Source organism: Cebus imitator, unplaced genomic scaffold, assembly GCF_001604975.1.
Source record: "Cebus imitator isolate Cc_AM_T3 unplaced genomic scaffold, Cebus_imitator-1.0 Scaffold128, whole genome shotgun sequence".
Taxonomy (NCBI): domain Eukaryota; kingdom Metazoa; phylum Chordata; class Mammalia; order Primates; family Cebidae; genus Cebus; species Cebus imitator.
In genome coordinates, this window is record NW_016107443.1 from 4,168,302 (window position 1) to 4,190,707 (window position 22,406).

Sequence of the window (22,406 nt, forward strand, 5' to 3'; positions counted from 1 at the left end):
CTGAAGGTATGTTGGAATATCACAGGATGATAGCTTGGAATTATTTTTACTAGAGCACTAGCATGATGTCATATTTACTTCTAGTAGAACATGACCAAAACCAGTAAATGGGGGAAAAGTGTTAAGAACTATATGTAGACAAAAAGATAGAAATGATCCAAATTAAGGAGCCTGATAAAGGACTAAACAAAAAAAGGACTATTCAAATGAGAAAGTCGCAGCTCTAGTTACTGTTTATCTGTATACAAGTACTGAGATAGAACTGATATAGCTAAAACCTACATATGTTATAAAGAAAAATGTTACACAGACTGTAAATTACTCAGTGGGCCTCATTCCCATTTAATAATTTCTAAGTGAAACTGACTTGATGCTTAAGTGGAGTATCTACTGAGATAATTCACTGAATCAAAAATCAGTGGTTAGTATAGTTCTTGACTTATTGAGTACAACCGAATAATGAATTTGTATTCTCTCTTGCCAGTCATCAAGGTATAATGCATAGAACAGATTTTTATTTCTCCGTCATCACCTTTTAGTGTTTAAAATAGTAGTGTTGTCTTTCTGGTTCTGCAATTTTGGTGGAAATTTTCCATCCATAACAAACAGTCCTGATTAGGTAATTTATAAAATTTATTATTTCTAATTTGAATATTGCTATTCATAGACTAGGTTCATGTATTTTGTTGGTTTTATTTGCTTGTTTAGAAGAATAACTTGTGCTTATTGCCAAAAGTTTAGGAAATAAAAGTATAAAGAAGAAAGTATATATTGCAAGTCCTTACTCCCTTTAATATAACCACCATTAATGTTGTTTCCTATATTTATATACATTCTTTAACAAAAATTAAATTAAATTATATCTGCTATTTTGGAACTCACTTTTTCCCCACAGCAATTTTTATATCCCTTACTGATGGATACATTTACATAATGTACAGTTTTTGGTTGATTTAAACAATACTGTGACATATATGTTGCACATTTATTTGGATACTTTTATCCAATCATTTCCCTATAGTAGTGGAAGTAGAATTTGGGAGCCAAAGACATATACAATACAGTCTTGATGTATGTTTCTTTGCTTTTCTTTAAAACATTGTTAATATTATGTCAATAATTATTATTTTAAAGTAGTAAAATTAGATACCCAAATTTTCTGCCATTAAATAACATTCAGCTGTAAAATTAAAATGCACCCAAATGAATTTTCTTGTCAGAAACTAATTCTACTTTCTGATAGAAAAGCAATTCTATTTTTTGGAATTGTTACTTTAAAAGAACATGTAGAAAGTGTAAAAGAATAGGATGAATCAAATTCCACTGAAAATTTCACAGGAAAATACCATGTAACCTTAAACATCTTCAAATTTTATAATAAGTAAAATGAAAAGAAATTGATGGGTAGAAATCAACGTGTTGATCATTGAGAAAAACACGCTGGTTGATCATTGAGAAAAACACGCTGGAAGACAGATTATGGCCATCAAATTGACCACTTTAGTATAGTTAGCAATTATTTAAGTGAATAAAGTAAATAATAAAATGTGGCTATCAGTAATAAGTTATTCCTAAACTCTACTTATAAGTAGTATGTTTTTCTCCCTCCAAACTTGTAATTAAAAATGTGCATTCATATTTTTTTGGGCAAGCAAAGTGAACCCTTGGATTTGTACTCCCTTTGCTTTGATTCTTGGCTGTAGGGATACTACATAGCTATCAGATGAATCAGTATCAATGTAATACACCTTTGGGCACATAACAGCCCCCACTTACATGTAAGGTGAGGCACTTGACTAGTTCCATTACTGTGGTTGATCTACATTAACGTGATTTTTTTTTCATTCAGGTTATCCAAGTGTCATAATGATCATTTTGATATATATCTGAGACCCCCTGAGATTTTAAGCATTATAACATCTCACTTCTTGTTTGTTCTAATTTCACCAACACTCAGTTCAGCTATAGTTGAGGTTATAATTTAGATGAATGCTTATTAAATATACCAAAGTCCCTATTATTCTATAATAGCTGCATTCCAGATTACCTCTTCTTCATAGACTAGGGGTGTGTGCTGCTTTCGGTGGAACTGCTCATTCTCTCCAGCTTGACAGATATCTTCCAGGCAAAAACATGATGATGATTAGACAAAAGGCACCAGTTCTCTTTAACTTGGATGCCTAGGAAGAAACTGTGTCACTTTTCAGACCATTTGCTAAATCCTACATGCAATAAAGGATAAATTTTGACCTAGCGTATTTATATAACACATCCTGGAAAAATATAATTCATTAGAGTTTGGGATAAAAAGTTCTGTCTTTTAAATGTGAAATGCTTTTTTTAAAAAAACTTTGGAATAATAGATATTTTAATGTGTTTCTTTAAAGCATAGTTTCTAGGATTTCAGTTGCCTGGTACTGCATCACTAGTCCATTTTGAAAGGAAAGTAACAAAAATTATTCTGTGTTCAGAATTTTAAAAGGATGCAGAGTGAAGTAATTTAACAGGGGTAATAGTTGAGCCAGATTTCAAGACATTTGTCAAGTACTTTGGTTTAATTACACAATATGTTTTTAGGTGATAATCAAATAGAATGGCTACATTAAATTTAGCACATTATATTTTAAGTTTATAGGGTTGTTTGGAATACATTTCCAATAGCTGCTCCATTGGAGTAGTATTACCTTGTTATTTTTGTTCTGTCTTTATAGCATGGTAAAAGGTTTTTTGTATTGCTGCTATTGTCCATGCATAAAAATGTTGCCTTGGTGTGTCAGTACCAGCTATTGGTAGTAAAATATCTGTCTAATTTAGAGACACTTGTACCACTTATCTCTAAAAGATGGTGATGAGAAAGCATGTGGTTTAGTTTATAAGCTCAGGACATTGCCAAATCCTTGTATTCAGGCATGTAGGTTTTTAAATCGTACTTGTGAACAGAGCTTGGATCTAGACCTAGCAGCTGAGCAACACTAATGGTGACATAAGTTTGTTACATTCTGAATTACTCCATTGGTAGGATACCATTTCAGTCTTTGCTTTGACATGGTAAATGTCCATTATGTTGTCTCATAATGATATGGACTAATGCAATAACATGGTTAATCAATTCAAAGATAAAATTTCTTTCTTGAGTATGTATCTCCTGAAAATTGATAGGATGGTACACCAATTATGTGATTTTTTAACTAATCTTATTAAAGGGGGAGAACATTAAATCTTTGAATACTGTACCTCAATTTTATTGTAATGATTTTGCTGGTTACCAGGTGGGGTGGCAGTTGAAAAATTTGGTGAATGCACTACGAGAGGACCCGAGTGGTGTTATCTTAACTTTGAAAAAGCGACCTCAGAGCATGCTTACCTCAGCACCAGCTTTACTGAAAAATATGAGATGGAAGCCCCTTGCTCTGCAGGTAATGAAGCTTAATCATAAGTCATACACCATCATTTTAGCCATAGATTATCTCAGTAATGCTTCTTTATTGTGCCTCATCTCAGCAGCATATGGATTAATCTTGTATGCTTTTGAAAAGTTGTTTGTGAAATGATCTCTTCACAGCTATGCTAATAGGCTTAATTGTGATGAAATCTGAGAGTATCTAAAACCCAAATGAAAAACAACTCTGCCTTAATTTGTAAACATTTAAAGCATAATTCCAAAAGGTCACAATTTATTTCATGCCGAAATATTGATAGAATGAAAATGAGATGTTTCGTTTTTATAATGTGATCTATTTTATGTTATACCCACATATTCTTTTAGAAGCTAATTGATAGCTTATAGAATTTTTTTGAAATCAATTCATAAAATAATAATAGTAATTTATAAATAGTAGGAAAATGAAATTTTATATTAGTAATTAAAATGTATCTAGTACAAGCTAGGCACAGTGGCTCACATCTGTAACCCCAGCACTTTTGGAGGCTGAGGTGGGTGAATCGCTTGAGGCCAGGAGTTCAAGACCAGCCTGGGCAACATAGCAAAACCCCCACTCTACAAAAAATTTAAAAATTAGCCGGGCATGGTGGTATGTGCCTGTAGTCCCAGCTACTTGGGCGGCTGAGGTGGGAGGATCACGTGAGCCCAGGAGTTTGAGGCTGCAGTGAGCTATGATCATGCTACTGCACTCCAGCCTGGGAAACAGAGACTCCATCTCTTAAAAAAAATGTACCGTGTACATTCCTCATGACTGATCATTTTTCTCTTTCCACCACGCAAGGTGGCATTAAATAGGGAAATTGTTGCATTAGAATTTTTGCATTTTTCTTCAGCATGAAGCATCACTCTTCAGCAGGAAACATTACTCTTAACATTGATAACATATTTATTAACAGTTTTCTTGAAAGTCATAAAAATATGATTCTTATTGATGAAAGGCAAGAATATAATGCATTTTCTTCTATTTTAGTCAGGATATAATCTTTAAACTTAGGAAATTTTTGTCCTTTACAAAACTTACATTTTTAAATAACAGACTATTACCTTCTCTTAGAAGTTAATTTAAAAAAAATTAGATTGCCCATTGAACTGTAATATGACCCGTTGTTCATATTATAAAGGAAAGCAGTATATGAAATGCATTGTTTTCATGGCTATGTAAATTGTTATGAAGCTCTATGTTAGTACCTTTTGTTATTCACAGATTTTTTTTTCCTAAGAATCAAATTCTTTGTTATACATGAATGGCTTTATAGATTATAATGATTTCTCATTGTTTAAAACATTACTACTTACTGGCTGTTGGCATTATACTTAAGTAATGCAAAAATGCATATATATGTCAACATTAAGGCCTTTAAAATTTTAATATGAGTCTATTTTTCAAATTAATATATGTAAAACTGTATTAATATGTCCAAATCCATTTGACTTGCATATATGTTTATTATCAAAGATATTTGATGATCATTACAGTTCAGAGGTCAGTATTAGCCTCATTATCTAAGTCATAGATGAGTAGATCAGACTTTCCCATTACATCATTTTTTTTTTCACTGCATTGTAATTTGCTTTGGTGTTCCCCTCTGGAGTTTCCTATTGCCATGTCTTCCCCAAAGATCCTTCAAAGTGTAAGGGTGTGGGAACCCTGAAAAAGAGGCTTGAACTTTCAGCCATTAGGTTTTCTTCTCTGTATATGTGAGGTGAAATTTAATAACTCTTCTTTAGTCCCTCATATTTCACATTAAACACCAAATATATTCTAGTTTCTTGTTGCTCCATGCACTCTGAGGGAGTATCTCTAGCACAGGCATTTATAATCTATTCCCCTGTTATATTATTTTATGCACACTGAAGTGGAGAGTTAAGGTAATGGTAGTACCCAGTTAAGAATCATTTTTATATAAAATGCTGAAATAATTGAAAGATCAACTTTTTTGTTACTTATACATTTGATGTATGTATTCAGACCTAGAGTAAAAGGACTTTAATTTTAAAAATTACCTCATACCATTCCTTACACTGTAAGTGCCTTACTCTTAAGGGACTATTTCTAGATCCATTCCAAATTCTGAGAAATGTGCCTCATCAGATCACTAATTATTTGTATTCCTCATTGCTTATTCAGCTATGTTGCGTGTATTTGTAAATTTACTTTTTCAAAATGCTGAAATCTGAAAAAGAGGAAATCAGCATTATATAAGTGCTATATATATTGACATTTTGTAAATTTGTCATTTCAGCTGAATTTGCTTTACCTAAAATCTATTGGCGAAAGTCAACCACCAATAGATAAATAATACTATTGGTTGGGGGAGGGGAGATGGCTTCTAACATTTTGAGAATTGCTTCAGTTGTTGCCTTTTTACAGAGCAGAGGAAAGAGTATTGGTGTTAATTAAATACTTTCTAGTGGCTAAAACAAGATCTTAGAAGTAAGGAAAATGGATACCTCTCACATGCCACACCACCACCAAATCTCCCTGAAGCCTGTTTCGAAGACCTGAAATTGAACCATTACAGAATTCTGCATTAATCTTAAAGATCTGGCTTATGCTAAAATGCAAAGACACTTGAAAGCATAATGAAAACTAGTCAAAATTTTTATAAATTATAGATTTTGGTGCAAAAGATGGACAAAATCTCAAGGTACCAGGATCTGGAGGTTGAAGGTACACTGCCTCCAGTGGGAAAAAAGTTAAAGGTCTTAAAGTACGATGAGAAGGTCTTAAAGTCAGTTTTGTATAACATCATAACTTTATCTGAGGTCACATTTTCTTCCTAGTACCTAAGGAACTACCTCAGATATGAAACGTAACAGCTAAACGTAGTTTAGTAATCCTCTCTGTAAACACAAGTGCCATTTTATGGTATTCTTGCTTCTGGTATGTGCAGAAATACACTGGAACCAAAATGTCCATCAACTCATCCAAATATAAATCTTCAGCATTCAAACTTGAAAAAATGGAAATTTGGCTATTTCTTTTTTCATAGGGTGTACCAGTAGTCTACCAATAATTATTTAAAATACAGGATATGAAAGGAAAGAATCTGTGGCATTTAACTCAATATGTCTATTTAGTCTTTTTGAAAATACTATCCAGGCTTAATTTACCTGACAGCATTTTTAGATAAAATATAGAAAAGTTTGTGTAGTATGGAGGTAGGCACTAATACATGTATCTTTTTAATAAACAATTTTATCCTAACATAAGGAATACTTATTTTTTAAACTTATAAGTAATTGTTTTTATCTACACAAATAAAACAACCTTATCTACCCTAAGGTAGAAAACTGTCAAAGAATATCACATGTTTTAATTAAAGTAGTAGTTTTATTTCTAAAAATACTAAAATGTATAGTGACTTCCAATATTGAATAACTACAATGATGAATTTTGATTTGCATTTTCTTTTGAAATTCACTCATGAAATTATAGCCAATTAAACAAAAGCATGCAATTCAACTTCATACTCACAGAACAATTTCATTAGTACATTTCATTAAATTGGCAGCTCTTTTGATGAATTCCTGATTTCTCAAATAATTTGTGATAGAAGGGAAGGATTAAACATTTCTTAGTCAGACACTACAGGCAGATTTAATAATATCTGGAAGCTTTAATTCTGTCATCATTTTCACCCATTTGTAAAAAGTAAAGATGTCTCATCTGAGATAGAATCTTTTATTCTAAGAAAGCAAACCAGGGATTCCTTGCTTTCTGAAAGCTGCTTTTCAAAACATCTTTTTAGTAACACTCTGCTAATTTCTTGCATTTTGATAAGCATGGTGATTGCCTATCGTCAAGTTCTTCTAATTCGGTGAAAAAAAAAAAAAAACCTCGGAGAACTGTGGATAAACCTCAAGGTATATTTTTAGATGTTTGTGGTTTTAAATTAATATGTGTAGACCACGAGCATAGATGCGTAGTGTTCTTTTCTTCTTGTGAGATATGTATAGGAGAAGTATCTGGACACTGCCAAGAATGTTCCTTGAAATCATCACTGGGAATCAATGATTTTTAAAACATTTAAGAGCCCAGCTTTATTTATTTATTTATTTATTTATTTATTTAGGTGAGAATGCATCTCAGAAATTATCACTAAAATCAGTGCTGGAATTCTCAACATAATAACATATATTGTTCAAGACATTTTTATATAAAATAACATCAAGCTGTAACATTATAATTAGGTTCCTAAACTGTAGTAACTTGTATGATATTGTGATTTTGTGCTTTTCCATTTAAATTTTATTGTTTAGCATTACCTTGACGCCATTTTTACAGCATATTTAAATAACTTTGAGCAGAAAATAAATAGAAAAGAGTTATAGTAGTGGATTTTGTCTATCAACTGGTGTAACAACTGGAGAATGTTGATTGCATTAGATTGCAAATATATACAGATATGAATGGTTAAAGTCATTCTGGAAAAATCAAAATACGTAAGTTTAACAACAAAATTTAATATTCAAGTTGCAGGTAGATGTGACTAAAAATTTAGTGATGAAAAATTTATGTTTCTGAGAGTTTTGTTTTAAAAGCATATTTTAAAGAGAGCAAGAAATAGTATTAGATATGGCACTAGAGAAGAAAATAAATTTTTAACTAAAAATGTAATTTTGCTGACTGGGAGCCAGAAACAACTGTATGTTTTACATACTCGAATGAGTAAATAGCTGCAAGTAATTGTCAAATTTTAGTTCACCAATGTTTAAGCAAATCAGCCAAAGGATCTAAGTCACATTTTTATTTTTGAGCCAAATGCTTTCAAGATTTTAATACTAGCTACAGATAATCACCTATGATGTAAAAATTGTCTATTCTTTCTTTAGTTAACATCCCCAAAATGATGTTTACTATAATTTGAAAAAATGTAAGTCCAGTATTAATGTTGTACTTTAATTATGCCCATAAGACTGGACAATGCAGGATTAAAGACACTAGTATCAGCCTCAATACAATGTGCAATATTTCATGATTTGATGGTAAAAGCCATTTTATGTGTGACTCTTAAGTCTTTATTAGTTATATGCTGTATAAGTAATACATATTTTAGGCATTTATATCTGTATTTTTCAAACTAAGTCGATACGGTTTCCTGATCAAATCTTTGGTCGGAAAAAACACTTGTTTTCTTGGTTTCTGACAGGAAAGAAAAATTATATGCTTATAAAATGAGACTCAAACCTTTTGTATTTATAAATTTGCATTCTGGAAAAAGCTGTGAAAGAACTGAAAGTGGGAGAATTTTAAATATATGCATTTCCCTTGCTTCAGTTCTTTTCAAATAATTTACTACTTATGAAAAGCTTGGCCAGAAAAAAAAAGTATTCCCAATAATTTACCAAATTAGAGCTAACCTTCTTTACATGGTCAAGAAACTACAAAATTTATATGTGAATTCTTGCCACCCAAAATTCAGAATACATTTTCTCTGAAGCATTTGCTTAGATTATTAAGAGTCAATATAAAACAATGTTCTTCTACTAGTGTTGGGAATTAAAAATGTGTTTGAACTGAATAAGGACTTACGTGAATGTTCTGTGCTGGAATGATGGGGTATTGTGATCCATTTGAGTCTGTGTTTATTCCCAAGAGTGAATAAAATAAATGGCCAGGTTTTATACTTCATACAATTATTTGTGTTTCAGTGGGTATTTGCCCCCTGGAAGCAAAGCAAGTTCTGTTTGATCTTGGCATTAGTGAACTTTAGAGATAACTACATAAATGTGTAATGCACTGTTTTAATATTTAGCATTGGAGTTGTCTTTATGTCATTAGTTTCATTCAAGCACTATCAAAGCTGGGTCACTTACTAGAAAGAGGGACAACTGAATTAAGATATGCTTGCCCAGAGATGTTAAAATGTAAAATGTTTTGAGTAAAACCTCAACATCAAATGTAGTTTCTTAAGTATCGAAGTCTTTTCTCATGGTCTTTAAGACTATAGCGATTTCAGAGGTACACCAATACCTTCCATATGTGCACACAAAGAAAAGATCTCAGCAATCAGGGTTTTAAAATGAGACCTGAGCCATCAGAGGATTTAAAGCTTTAGCTTACAAAATTTTATTTTAAAACAATCAAAATCTTCCAATGACGTTTGAGCTGGATAAGTAGGATATTATTGCTAAAGTTATTGCTCATAATTAAGAGGAAAGTTTGTGCCATACCCTATTTGGGGGCACAGTTTAAAAGTATACATTGAAACTGACAGTATGAAAAAATATATGTATAAGTTTTACGTAGAACATTTCTAACAGTAGCAAATTAACAGTAGTACGTTATCATTAATTGACCTAAGGTTATCATGTATGTTTGAAGAGATACATATGATCATTTTATTTAGGATTTGGACATTTTAAGGGATGCATGCCTGTGCCCTCAGAAATCTATCATAGACTTGTTTTTACAAGAGCCACAACATACATGCAAATGTGTCTTCCCTGTTGGAGCCTCATTGAATATGTGGAAGGAGAGCTTCATCTCACAAGGACCATTGAAATGAAAGCTAAATGATATGACAGGATCCTTCCAGAAAATAAACCCCTTTGGATGGGATCAAAATGGATCTGTGTCATACTTGATTACATACCACAGAAGATCAAATTATACTGAAGCTTCATGTTTACTTTCAATAACAAGATGCAATCCTAAAGCAATCACCTTGTATTTTATACATAATTGTTGATAGTTACTAATTTTCTTCCCATTCAAATTTTGCCAATATAGGAGAAGGTCAAAATGTAATTCCACCTTTTTTCTTAAATTGAAATTTCTTTGTAGTGAAACAGTAACTATACTTTTCTTATGCTGTATTATAAACAAATGATTATAAGTGAATGTTGCCAGGATAGGAGAAGCTGTCTTTTTGTATTATATCCTCCTCATTAGATTTTTTTCAATCTAAGGAATATGCCTATTAAAACTTGAATGCTGAAAGAATTCTGTGTTTTGAGTTGAGAGAAGCTAAATTTGTTACTTTCTGTGCATTTAAGTTAATGGCTATTGGTGGTAGATGTATTTTTAATGTCATTTGTTACAACTAGGAGTTTCTCACTGATAATTTTAGCTAATTATATCATTTATTCTGTATGTGATTTAGTCAAATTTCACCTGTCTTTCTAATGTCCTTTAATGCCTTTTACATTCAGTCATTTGATTTTTTACTCTTTCAATTTTTGTTTAAAGTTAGAAATGTTTTATTTAAGAGACTATAATCTTAAATTTTCACAAAGACCCCTTTGGATTAAGTAGTTAATTTTTATTTTTCCATGAAGGTTGTACTTTACTAAACTTTATTTTTCTATTGCTTAATGTCTAGTTTTTTAAATGTGATTCTCAAAAAGAATGTTTATTTTTTAGCTTGGATTAGCTTGTTAAAAATAGCACAATTAGTAGAGATAAATATACTGAATATATTGAATATTTACAATGAGCTTTACTTGGTACAAGGCATACTGATGAGCCAGATGGTGTTTCCATGATAAACCAGTTGAAATATTTTCTGTGACTTACCAGTCAATAAAATAACAAGCCAGATGAGTTAAGCAATAGGATTGCCTAATTCCTTTTTTCTCTGAAGTAATATGTTAGGTTTTTTTCAACCAATTCAATTAATTGAACCAGCTTGGTATAATCAAACCTGTTATGTATTTAAGCATATTTAAGAGTCCTTTCCCTCTATGTATGTGCTAATTTAGCTAATAACATTAACTGATAACATTAATAGCAACTGTTTGCTAAACATAGAACCCTAGAGTAATAGCAGTTTGAAGAACATTGAGGGCTAATAATTACATTAATTAGAAGGGGAAAGATACAAGTACCCTAGGTTGACAATCCTGGTAATAGTTCAGGCAGAATAAAATATTTCTTTGGTCTTTACCTCACACTTCAGGTGTATCTATTTTAAAATATGCTTCTAACCATTGACTACTACTATTTCCTTCCTTCCTTCCTTCCTTCCTTCTTTTCTTCCTTCCTTCCTTCCTTCCTTCCTTCCTTCCTTCCTTCCCTCCTTCCTTTCTACCTTCCCTCCTTCCCTGCTTCCTTTCTACCTTTCTTCCTTCCTTTTTTCCTTCCTTCCTTCCTTCCTTCCTTCCTTCCTTCCTTCCTTCCTTTTCTTCCTTCCCTCCTTCCATCCTTCTCTCCCTTCTTTTTTGTTTGGAGAGAAGAAGGGTAGGTACTAACCAGGAAAAATTATCTTTAGTTCTGTAGATGGTAAAAGTAAAGAAGAGAAGTCCTCAAATTAGAAATAGTGACTCCAAGAGAGGAAAGACAATAAAAATTTAAGTTTTATTATTTTTAAATGCTTATGTTTTTAGAACTTGATTTTAAGTTCATTTGCAGTGTTAGGTTGTTTTAAAGTAAGAAAGCTATTAGAACATTTAAAAAGCATACTGAATATTAGTTTTTCTCTCAGTGTATCTGTTTAAAAGAATTTAGAAAATAATATTCTGTTAAATGAATGTTTTCTTTGCTACATTTCTATTATGATGAAATTTTGGTCAGATTTATTGTTTAGCATCATCTGTATTTAAAACCAAGATGTCCTGACAGAGAGGAAAACAGTTATAAACAAAGTCACATCACAGTGACTGTGTGTATGTATTGTTGAATCTGCCATTCAAGGATTTGTTGTAGAGGCATGAAATACATCCTTAGAAAGAAAATAGTTATTTATTTCCTTGGGATTTATGGTATTGACCCGTACAGGTGACTCCTCTGATTACCTTTATAATCTCAGGGCTTTCCATTGCCTCAAATTTTGTTTCTAAAAGACAGGCATAGTTGAACTGGACCCTATTCCAAAATTAGCATAGTAAAACATAATAGTCTTTATTGTGTAATTTTATCATATCTTACAATTCTTCAATTAACATGTAAAACTTGTGACCTTTTTAAAAATACCATCTAAAATAGAATATTGTAAACTCCCAAATTACATTATCATTCCTTTTCCCTTTCTCTCTCTCTTTCTTTAATTTCTACTTCACTACATTAAAATTTAACTGTCATTTGGTAGGATGTGTGATTTCAAGCTATTAAGGTGAGCTGTGTAACAGGGAAGGTCAAAACCATGAACTGAGTCCTAAATTATGTAGCCTACCCCAGTGATGTACAATGTATTCTCTATTGTATTTATGCTTGACTTTTTGAACACATTTTGTTTATCTGTACAAAAGTATTGTCACAATATAAAATAGTTGTAATATGCCACTTTTTGAGTGTCTAGCAATGCATATTAAAATAATAGAACTGTGAGTCCATATAAATATGCTAAGAGACTTTTCATACTGGCTAAAATGGCAACATCTTGTCATGTGAAGATACAGTTCATTTGTGATCATTATTTTTGTGTTTGTGATTGCATTAAAATATTTATTTTAATATGTTAATTGTATACATAGCTAATCAGTAAGATCTGTAAGATAAACATAAAAATTTGTGACTTTTAGTTTCACTTTGGGATAATTTCACAAACCACTAGATTATTTTCAAATGCTGTGAAGCTTGGAATTGGGAGTGCTCTTAAGTTAATGCATCCTCAGGTACTGCTTAATTCAGTATATATATTATCTTAACTTTAAGAAAACAACCTCCTATTTAATATTTAAATACAGGCCTGAAAATGAGAACTATATATGCAACTAAAGATTATTTTAAATGATATATAAATGTATGTGCCTGTGAAAGGTAAAATGATTATGTTACATAATTAACTACCATACCTTTGATGATGTACCATAAAATGGCTTTGAGAAGACAGCTATGCTTATATTGACAGAAAGAAAGTACATTTTTCTAGCAAAAGCTCTCGTATTGACCTTTCATACTCCCACTTTTGTAACCTTTTCTGAGCATCTGTAACATTTTACTAACGTAGAAATATGGTTTGTCTTTTTTGGGAGAAAATATGAAATAGCTTTCTCATATTTCAGACTTACTCATCATTATTGTTCTTTCAGAGGTGGGATTCTGACAAAGTTAATTAAATTTAAATAAGTTTCTAACTGTGAGATAAATCTTCGCATTATGAAACGCTGCATGGTATTTTTGCTTTATAAATAGCATTTAGGTGGTTATACCATAGAATACGGTGAGTTGGGAGTGAAGTGGAAACCTTTAACATACTTTTGTTTTTGAAGATTGGAAGGAATATCCATGTACTAAATAACATGGTTCTTTTTTTCAGCCAAGTTCAAAAGCTTTGCAGAAATAGATAACTTTAAAATGATAACTATGTCATTGTTGTTGTTGTTGTTGTTGTTTTGTGTGTTGTTTGTGTGCGTATGTATTTTCTTTTTCATTTTAACCAGCCTCTTATACCTAGAAGTCCCACAAGCAGTGTTGCCACGCCTTCCAGCACCATCAGTACACCCACCAAAAGAGACAGTTCTGCCCTCCAGGATCTCTACATTCCTCCTCCTCCTGCAGAACCATATATTCCCAGGTATAAAACTATCTATTACATTGTCCTAGGCAGCTTCTAGCTAATGGTAAACCTAACAGCATATAAACTGCAAAGTCAATTCTCAAGGAACACCTTGAATATTTTCTCAGTTTGAAATTCTGAACACATTCTGAAGAATCATTCCCATTATAGAGAATGAATGTTGGCCAATAATAATAACTGATTTGTATATAAATACTTGCTGTGCATTAAGTATCTTATACTATCTCATATAATAGGAAAGAAAAAGTAATATTAAATAACAATTAGGATTATTTTAATAAACAAAGAATAAGTGAGGCTCTTTGGCTAAAAAGTCCCAGAAAATTTCAGGTTACTTTGAAGCATTTCATACATTTTTTTTTTAATATAGAAAGCTGTAGATAACTTTTATGCTTTCTTAAATGTAGGTAATGAGGAAGATATTATTTGATAATGATGACAAGGGAGAATGTCTTTTTTCCCCTGATAATCCTGTATCTGAAATTTTTATTTCATTAATTCATTAATGTTTCTTTCAGGAAGTAGAGTTTACAAGGGAATGAATTACCCTTAATGTCTATTTTCTATATTTCTTGAGACTGTATCTCTATTTCATTTATCGATGCTTATTTGAAATTCCTTGCAGATGTGGAAGAATACAGCTTTATGCCATAATGCATTCTTTCTAAAAGCATTCTGATATCCAGCCTTGTGAAATACAAAAATTATGGAAAAGGACTAGCACTAAATGGGGATCATTAATACTAACCAAAAAACTTGATTCAGTTTTTAAATTAGTTCTGCATTCAAAAACAATAATTTAAGTTCTCTTGTTTTCAAGCCATAATTAGTATTAAATTCCTTTCATATATAAAAGAACTGAACTCCTTGTGTTTAATTTTCATTATTATTTAGTATACTTAGTGTTTTGGAAAATAGTTTACTAACATTATATGATCTAAATGCTACCTGGCAATATGGTTTCTCTGGAAATACTGTGTTGTCATCTAGTAACAAAACTATAGTCAATTTATATACATTTTAGTTCTTATTTTTGAGAATTAAATATAACCATTGGAACATGGCTTATAAGATATAGTTTACTAAGCTGGCATTTCATAAATATAATATATAATTTACAATCTTGTGTTCAATTTGCAAGCAAATATACAAATCGATCCAATATCCAAGTAAAATGCAAGTTGCCTTTTAATTATTTTAAGACAGTGTGAGATTTTCCACATACTCTTGCTTGAGGACCAATGAAAGTATGTGTGTTCCAAACAGGAAGTGACTTTTTATGGTTTACATTTTAATTGGAAATATTTTTATTTCAGTGCAAATAATTATTTAAGAGACCTTATACTTCAGAGGGCTACATGTACAGACAGACATCAAAAGATTATTTTTATCAGATCTCTGTAGTTTTAAAATATTCTTTTCTTTCCTCTTGGGTAGGGAGGAACTTGTTACAAAGAAAGTGTCCCCTCTACAGAAAATATTTAAAATACAGTTAAGAGAACAAAAGGGTAAAATGATCCAGTTCCGTCTTCTGAGTGTGGTGAACATATTATAAAGGCTATAAATTGAAGTCAATAAAAAGCTTGAAGATACTATTTAAAAATACTAGAGAATGTGAAATTGAAATATCGACATAAGGACCCTTGTTTTATCACAATTGCTTGAAAGCTCCATACTTTTCTGTAAAATTCATAGTGTTTACTGTATCACTATAATGATTCTTAGTTGATCAGTATATAATTTAACAGAATATTCTAAATAACACTTTGAGTCAAATTATTGCTTACCCAGTCATAAAATCTTTCAAAATAGGAGTCAGAACAATGCATGCATCAAAGCCCCTTTGAACCACAGCCTTATATAAATGTCTGCATTTTCTGGCTTGATGTTAACAGTCAAAACTTTTTTGTAGTCGTGATTATTTTATAGATACAACCTTGGCAATTTTTCCCCATTTCCTCATTTTGAAGATGAATTTGGTGGACCTAGTTTAATTCTTCTGAACATTTTTCCCTATATTAAAAAACTTCGTTTATACAGGATAGGCATTTTGGTGGTATATGAACATATATGTTTGATTTTGATTGTAAGTAATAAAGGCTCTCTAGTCTCAAAAAATAAATGGACTTGAAAAATGATAGGACTAGTTTTCAAGTTAGGCAGAATTTTTTTCATGTGGTTACAATTTTTTGAACACATTTATTCCAGGGGAAAAAGGGTATTGTAAAAGTGCCTTTTTCTCTAAAAGAGAAAACACTCATGTATGTAAAGTGAATATGTTTATTTTATGTCTTATGACTATACACAGTTTCATTATCATTATATATAGTACATTTCTATACTTAACCAAATTTCTTTTTCTGTGATGAAAATGAAGAATTTATAGGTATTCAAACAACTATGACATTTAAGTACTAATAGCTGTTATTAACTGTACTGTGTGCTATTAAATATAAAGATCAGTAAAGCAATGCTCTTGTAATGCTTCCTTAAATCCTTTCTAGAGCAAAGGCACAGATTTACTATTTATGTGCATAAACTTACAACATTAAGGTGTACAAATTCTTGACATCAGAATGAATTAACACATTAAGTTCTCCAGGGACTCATGACATGAATATATACATTAACACATACATACTTACACACATTTACATACACAATACGTGTATCAACTCATTCTACTGAAAAGTTTGTTTTTGCTTGGTACTTTCCTTAATTCAGCAGTATTTTACTGCATTCTATATAGATTTGTTTCAAAAAATCTACCCTGTTGATAAAAGGTCCCTCCTTCATATTATTATAGAGTAGGAAATACCATCCCTTTCAATTTTCTGCCCCAAGATGTTTCCATATAAATATAGCCTGGTGTATTAATAGGACTGAGTCACCCTCTGATTTCAGCTGTATTAACATTGATGTCGCAAGCCTCATAGTGCAAGATCTGTCCATTTACAGATAGGCATAACCTTACTCCAGTGCCACAAATTTGTTAGGGCTGCATCCAGGGTAGTTGCAGTATCAATTTCTTGTTGATCGTGGACTAGCAGGAACAGAAAGTACCAGGCAATTTGTTCAGGAAAAGTTTTCAGAAAGCCAAAAGAAAATTCTGTCTGGATTTTATATTTATTTCCTTTATGTTGCCTAAGAACTGTCTATATAGTTTTATGTTGGTAATAAGCAATACTTTTATTTTAGAAAATAAAAGAATAAATGGTAATGTAAATGACAACATCACCTTGTGATGGGTTAAACAGATAAGAAAACTCACTGATTGTCAGTCTGGAGAATGATGTTTACTACTTTCTACATATTTCAAATACTGGGTATATAGTTTTCTACATTTGGACAAATCTATTCTAAACATTTACACACAGAAATACAGGTTTTTGCTGGGCTGAGTCTCATATTTTAGAATTCACATTACTTTTATAAGCTCATCAACATTTTACAAGATATAATAGAAATTAATTTAAAATTTGTTCTTTTTATCTGTTTTGTTATAATTTAGTTTACTCTATAAATTTAAGTATTTAGTCTTATCACTTAACATAAAATTAAATTGTTTTTCTGGTTTGACAGCATTTATTCATGGCACTGTTTAGGGTAACCAGAAACAAATAATGAGGAAGAAATATAACTAATGGTCCACAAGAAAAGAAATGTTGCATTTACATGCATAGTCATGTTCTAGAAGACAAGCTTTTCTGACAAAAAGTTCATAGGTAATCAGTGAAACATTTCATAAAATAAACAAGATTCAATTTAATGAATCACAAATGGACTATTTCTATCAAAATGGGCTTAATTTAGGCTTAATTACCTATTACAGTATATGAATAATAGGTTTTAGCAAGCCCATAAATTATTAGAGATGTTTTTCTCTAGACTCTTATAGAATAAAAAAAATCATCTTGCCATCACCCTAAATGCCATTCTTAAACTCCATATTTTAAAAAATTATTTTATCTTATCTCCTCAAGAAGCATCGATGAGTGATGACATTTCTATATATCCATTTAGAATGAGTTCTAGGAACATGTCTTTTTACTCTTAAATGATATACATAGAGTGTGAATACCTAGAATAATTTTTTTATTAAGTTTTATTTTAAATTAATAACATGGTGTTTGAATTTCTTATAATACCAGTTTATGTCATGCTAATTTGGTTCCTAAGGCCACAGTGCTCCTTATGGTAGTTCTTAAACACATTTTTGTTTTTAAGCAGTACAATTTTCTACCAAGAATCAATTAGGTAAACTGACAGAAGAAAGCATTATACTTAAGTTCACATTACTACCATTATACCCACTGTCTTAAACACTAAAAGCAATTTATGTGCTAAGGTAAACTGGCAGAAGAAAGCTATATACTTAAGTTAACTTTACTAGCATTATACCTACTGTCTTGAATACTGAAAGCAATTAATGTATGACATGGTACAGTGAAAAATGGACTTGGGCAACAGTTAAAAGATTCATGGCCCATTTCAAATTCTGTCAGTTATGAGCTGTGTAACACTGAGGCAAGTCATTTAGCCTTTCTGAGACTCACGTTTTGTTTTCAGCAAAATAAGAATAACTACAAATTGTCTTATAAATCTCAAAGAAAGTTTGGAAAGATCAGGAGATATATTCTTTGGGAATAAATTATTAGTATTTTAGACCCTCTGCCATTTACTACCCTAACATGTTTCTACATCCTTCTCCTTTAACCCTTCTTTAGGGATGAAAAAGGAAACCTTCCTTGTGAAGACCTTAGAGGACATATGGTGGGCAAGCCAGTACATAAAGGATCGGAATCACCAAATTCATTTCTGGATCAGGAATATCGAAAGAGGTTTAATATTGTTGAAGAAGATACTGTCTTATATTGCTATGAATATGAAAAAGGAAGATCAAGTAGTCAAGGAAGACGAGAAAGCACCCCCACTTATGGTAAGTATTCTTCTCTTATGTTTATATGAGAATATATGTCTAGCATGGGAATCTCAACTTCCTTTAATAGGTTTTTGGGTTATGAGAGCTACTTAGGAGCTTTTTATTCTTTATAATTGATCTATGTATGTCATGTGCTTCTAAGTGGAATCTCCACAATATGAGACATGATACTAAAAATTATTCAAGATTTTCAAAAGATAAGAAAGAACAGTCGGTAACATTTTAGCTCATAATGAATTATAAAAATCCTTTTAGCATCATATATACTTCTTATATGTTAGATGTTGCCAGTTTGGGAATATTCAAGAGTTATTTTTTCTTTTCTGTTTTTTAAATGAATATTCACTGTTAACATGACTTATTTAAAATAAAATTATCTCCTTATTCCTCGGGGATTTTAAGAAATAGAATTTTCTGGGAAAATTCTCACCTCAGTTTTTTTTTTTTTTTTTTTAAGAAGCTGTAAAATTTATTTGACATTAGAGTGGAAGTGGATTTTAAATAGAATTAATAGAATTAGATGAACATAATGTATTTAAGGCAAAAATGGACCTAGAGTTATGATGGGCCTAGGATTGTTTTAATCTTTGATTCATGACTGAAGAAGTAAGCCAGTCACATATACTTAAAATTGTTACAGTATATCTGAAAAATTTGCAGATGAAGTTGCTTAAAGTAGTAAAGCTTGTGGTTCTTTTGCAAGAATGAATGGATTTAATTGAAAGTTTCTGCCCTCCCTTTCCAGTTTTCAAATTTATCATTTTTAGTGAGGGTCTTATACTTTGAGGAAGGGCAGCATCCCTGCTAATTAGTTCAATGGGAACTAAGCAAAAGCAAAGTTGTTTTTAACTCCCTCTTTCTATCCATACTCCTCACTTGTCCATCATGGCCATCTGCCTCCCTCCTTTGGTCTCAAAAGAGCAGTCATCACATAACTTCATATACATCTCTTATTTCCTTTCAGCTCTTTGGTAATAAGTATGAAAGAAAAATTTTCCCCAAAATGACCCTAAAGAACGGGAACCATACTTATATTACTTTATGTTATTCTCTGTCCATGTGCTTTTTAATCATAAGAATAAATAATACATTTTAACATAAGCTCCTCAACTATACTACTCTAGTGTCAATTAACTCTTAAGTATTGGAAGATATTTGAACCTTTACTTTTCTCCTCTACTATATTGTAAACTTGCAATATAGAGTATAGAGACCTGTAATCTCTACTATCCCTACCCTTGCCCCATAAAATAATATGAAGTTTTTATTCTTATTCATTCATTCCACAAGTACTAATTGACTAGCTATTACTGGATAGGCAGTAATGTATATCAACTCTTCTTTGTTTGTGTCCCAGTATTATCTGGCTATTTTCTACTTAGGTTTAAGTAGATAATTAATGTTTAATTTAAGAGAAATTATAGTCACCAAATAAAAGTAATTGATTACTGATGACTTTATTTTTTAAAATGTTTACTAAGTTCTTACTTGAATGGCTATAAATTGGTAGTCCCTGCAGACTACAGTTTAAAGCACCTAATGCCATCATGTGTGACAAATGTCCTCCAGTAGAATAGAATACTGTTTAAATATTAGAAAATTTAGAGAGCCTATAAATACTTGATATCTTTTTATAAACAACTTAGGGGAAAAGAAATACATACATACTTGAGAGAGAAGGAAGCAAGCAACATTATCTGTCTCAGTATCAATTTTAACTTAAGCTTTTTAAAACTGACATGTAATTGTACATATTTATGGGCTACAGAGTGATATTTTGATATATGTATACAATGTGTAATTATCAAATCAGGGTAATTAGCATATTTTGCACCTTAAACATTTATCACTTCTTTGTGTTGGGAACATTTGAAATCTTCTCTTCTAGCTATTAGAAATTATATCATAAATTATTGTTAACTATACTACTAGAACTTCTCTCATGTAGCTGTTATTTTATATCCATTAACCAATTTCTTCCAAATCTCCCTCCTACTCACCCCTTCCTTTCTCAGACTCTAGTAACCACAGTTCTAGTCTCTGTAAGCTTAATGTTTTTAGTTCCCACTTGCAAATGTAAACACACAGTGTTTATCTTTCTGGACCTAATGTATTTTACTTAACATAATGTCTTCCAGGTTCATTCATGTTGCCGCAAATGACAAGATTTCATTCTTTTTTAGAGCTGAATAATATTCTTTATATATATCCTATATATAATATTCATGTATATATATATATATCACATTTTCTTTATCCATTAATCTGCTGATAGACACATAGGTTAATTTTCATATCTAAGCTATTGTTAATAGTGCTGCAATACACATGAGAGTACAGATATCTCTTTGACATACTGATTTCCTTTCCTTTGGACATATACCCAATAATGTGAATGCTGAATTGTGTTGTAGTATTAGCCAACAATTTTTTTTTTTTAGCACTTTGAATATATCATCCTGTTCTTTCTTGGTCTGTAAGGTTTCTGCTAAGAAATCCACTGTTATTCTGATAGGGGTTCTTTTTATGTGATCTGACACTTTTTTCTTACTGTTTTTAGAATTTTTTTCTGTGTCTTTGATTTTTGACAGTTTGAATATAAGATTTGGAGAAGACTTTTTTGGGGTTGAATCTGTTTGGGGTTCTTTGAGCTTCCTGTATGTTTGTATGACCTATATCGCCTGCAAAACTTGGGAAGATTTTAGCTCTTATTTCATTAAATAGTGTATTAGTCAAGGTTCTCCTTGAAGAAGAGGGACAGAACTAATAGGATATACATATACATGAAAGGGACTTTATAAAGCAGAATTGGCTCACACAATCACAAGGTGAACTCCCGCAATAGGCTGTCTGCGAGCTGAAGAGTAAGGAAGCCAGTAGTGGCTCAGTCCAGGTGCCAAAGCCTCAAAAATAGAGAAGCCAACAGTGCAGCCTTCAGACTGTGGCTAAAGGCCTGAGAGCCTCTGGTAAACCACTGATATAAGTCCAAGAATCCAAAGGCCAAAGAACCTGGAGTCTGATATTCAAGGGCAGGAAGCACCTGGCATGGAAGAAAAATGAAAGCCAAAAGACTTAGCAAGACAGCTTATTCCACCTCCTTCTGCCTGCTTTTTCTAGCCATGCTGGCAGCCAATTGGATAGTGCCCACCAACATTGAGGGTGGATCTTCCTCTCCCGGTTCACTGACTCAAATATTAATCTCCTCTGGCAACACCCTTACAGACATACCCAGAAACAATACTTTGCATCCTTCAATCCAATCAAGTTGACACTTAATATTAACTATCACAAATAGGTTTTCGATGCCTTTTCCCAATTAATTTACTACTGGAACACTCAAATTCAAATGTTTGGTCACGTTATGGTGTCCCATTTGTCATGTAGGATTTCTTTATTCTTTTTTCTTTCTTTTCTTCTGACTGGATTGTTTCAAAATACCTGTCCTTATATTCAGAAATTCCTTCTTCACCATGAGCTAGTATGTTGTTGAAGTTCTCAGTTGTGTGTTTTTATTTCATTCATTGAATTCTTCAGTTCTAAGATTTTTGTTTGGTTCTTT

The 22,406-nt window shown here is 31.6% G+C and overlaps 1 protein-coding gene across 4 annotated transcripts in view; it reads left to right on the forward strand.

Moving 5' to 3' along the window:
- The window catches only part of CNKSR2 (connector enhancer of kinase suppressor of Ras 2), a 291,896-nt gene that overhangs the window by 151,564 nt on the left and 117,926 nt on the right, over window positions 1-22,406 (forward strand). For 2 of the 4 annotated variants that reach the window (XM_017540689.2, XM_037742810.1), the window contains exons 9-11: window positions 3,270-3,416; window positions 13,769-13,902; window positions 18,633-18,844. In XM_017540689.2, the coding sequence (XP_017396178.1) occupies window positions 3,270-3,416; window positions 13,769-13,902; window positions 18,633-18,844 (493 nt within the window). The remainder of the gene's footprint in view (window positions 1-3,269; window positions 3,417-13,768; window positions 13,903-18,632; window positions 18,845-22,406) is intronic. The other 2 variants (XM_037742811.1, XM_037742812.1) reach the window with 1 other exon arrangement.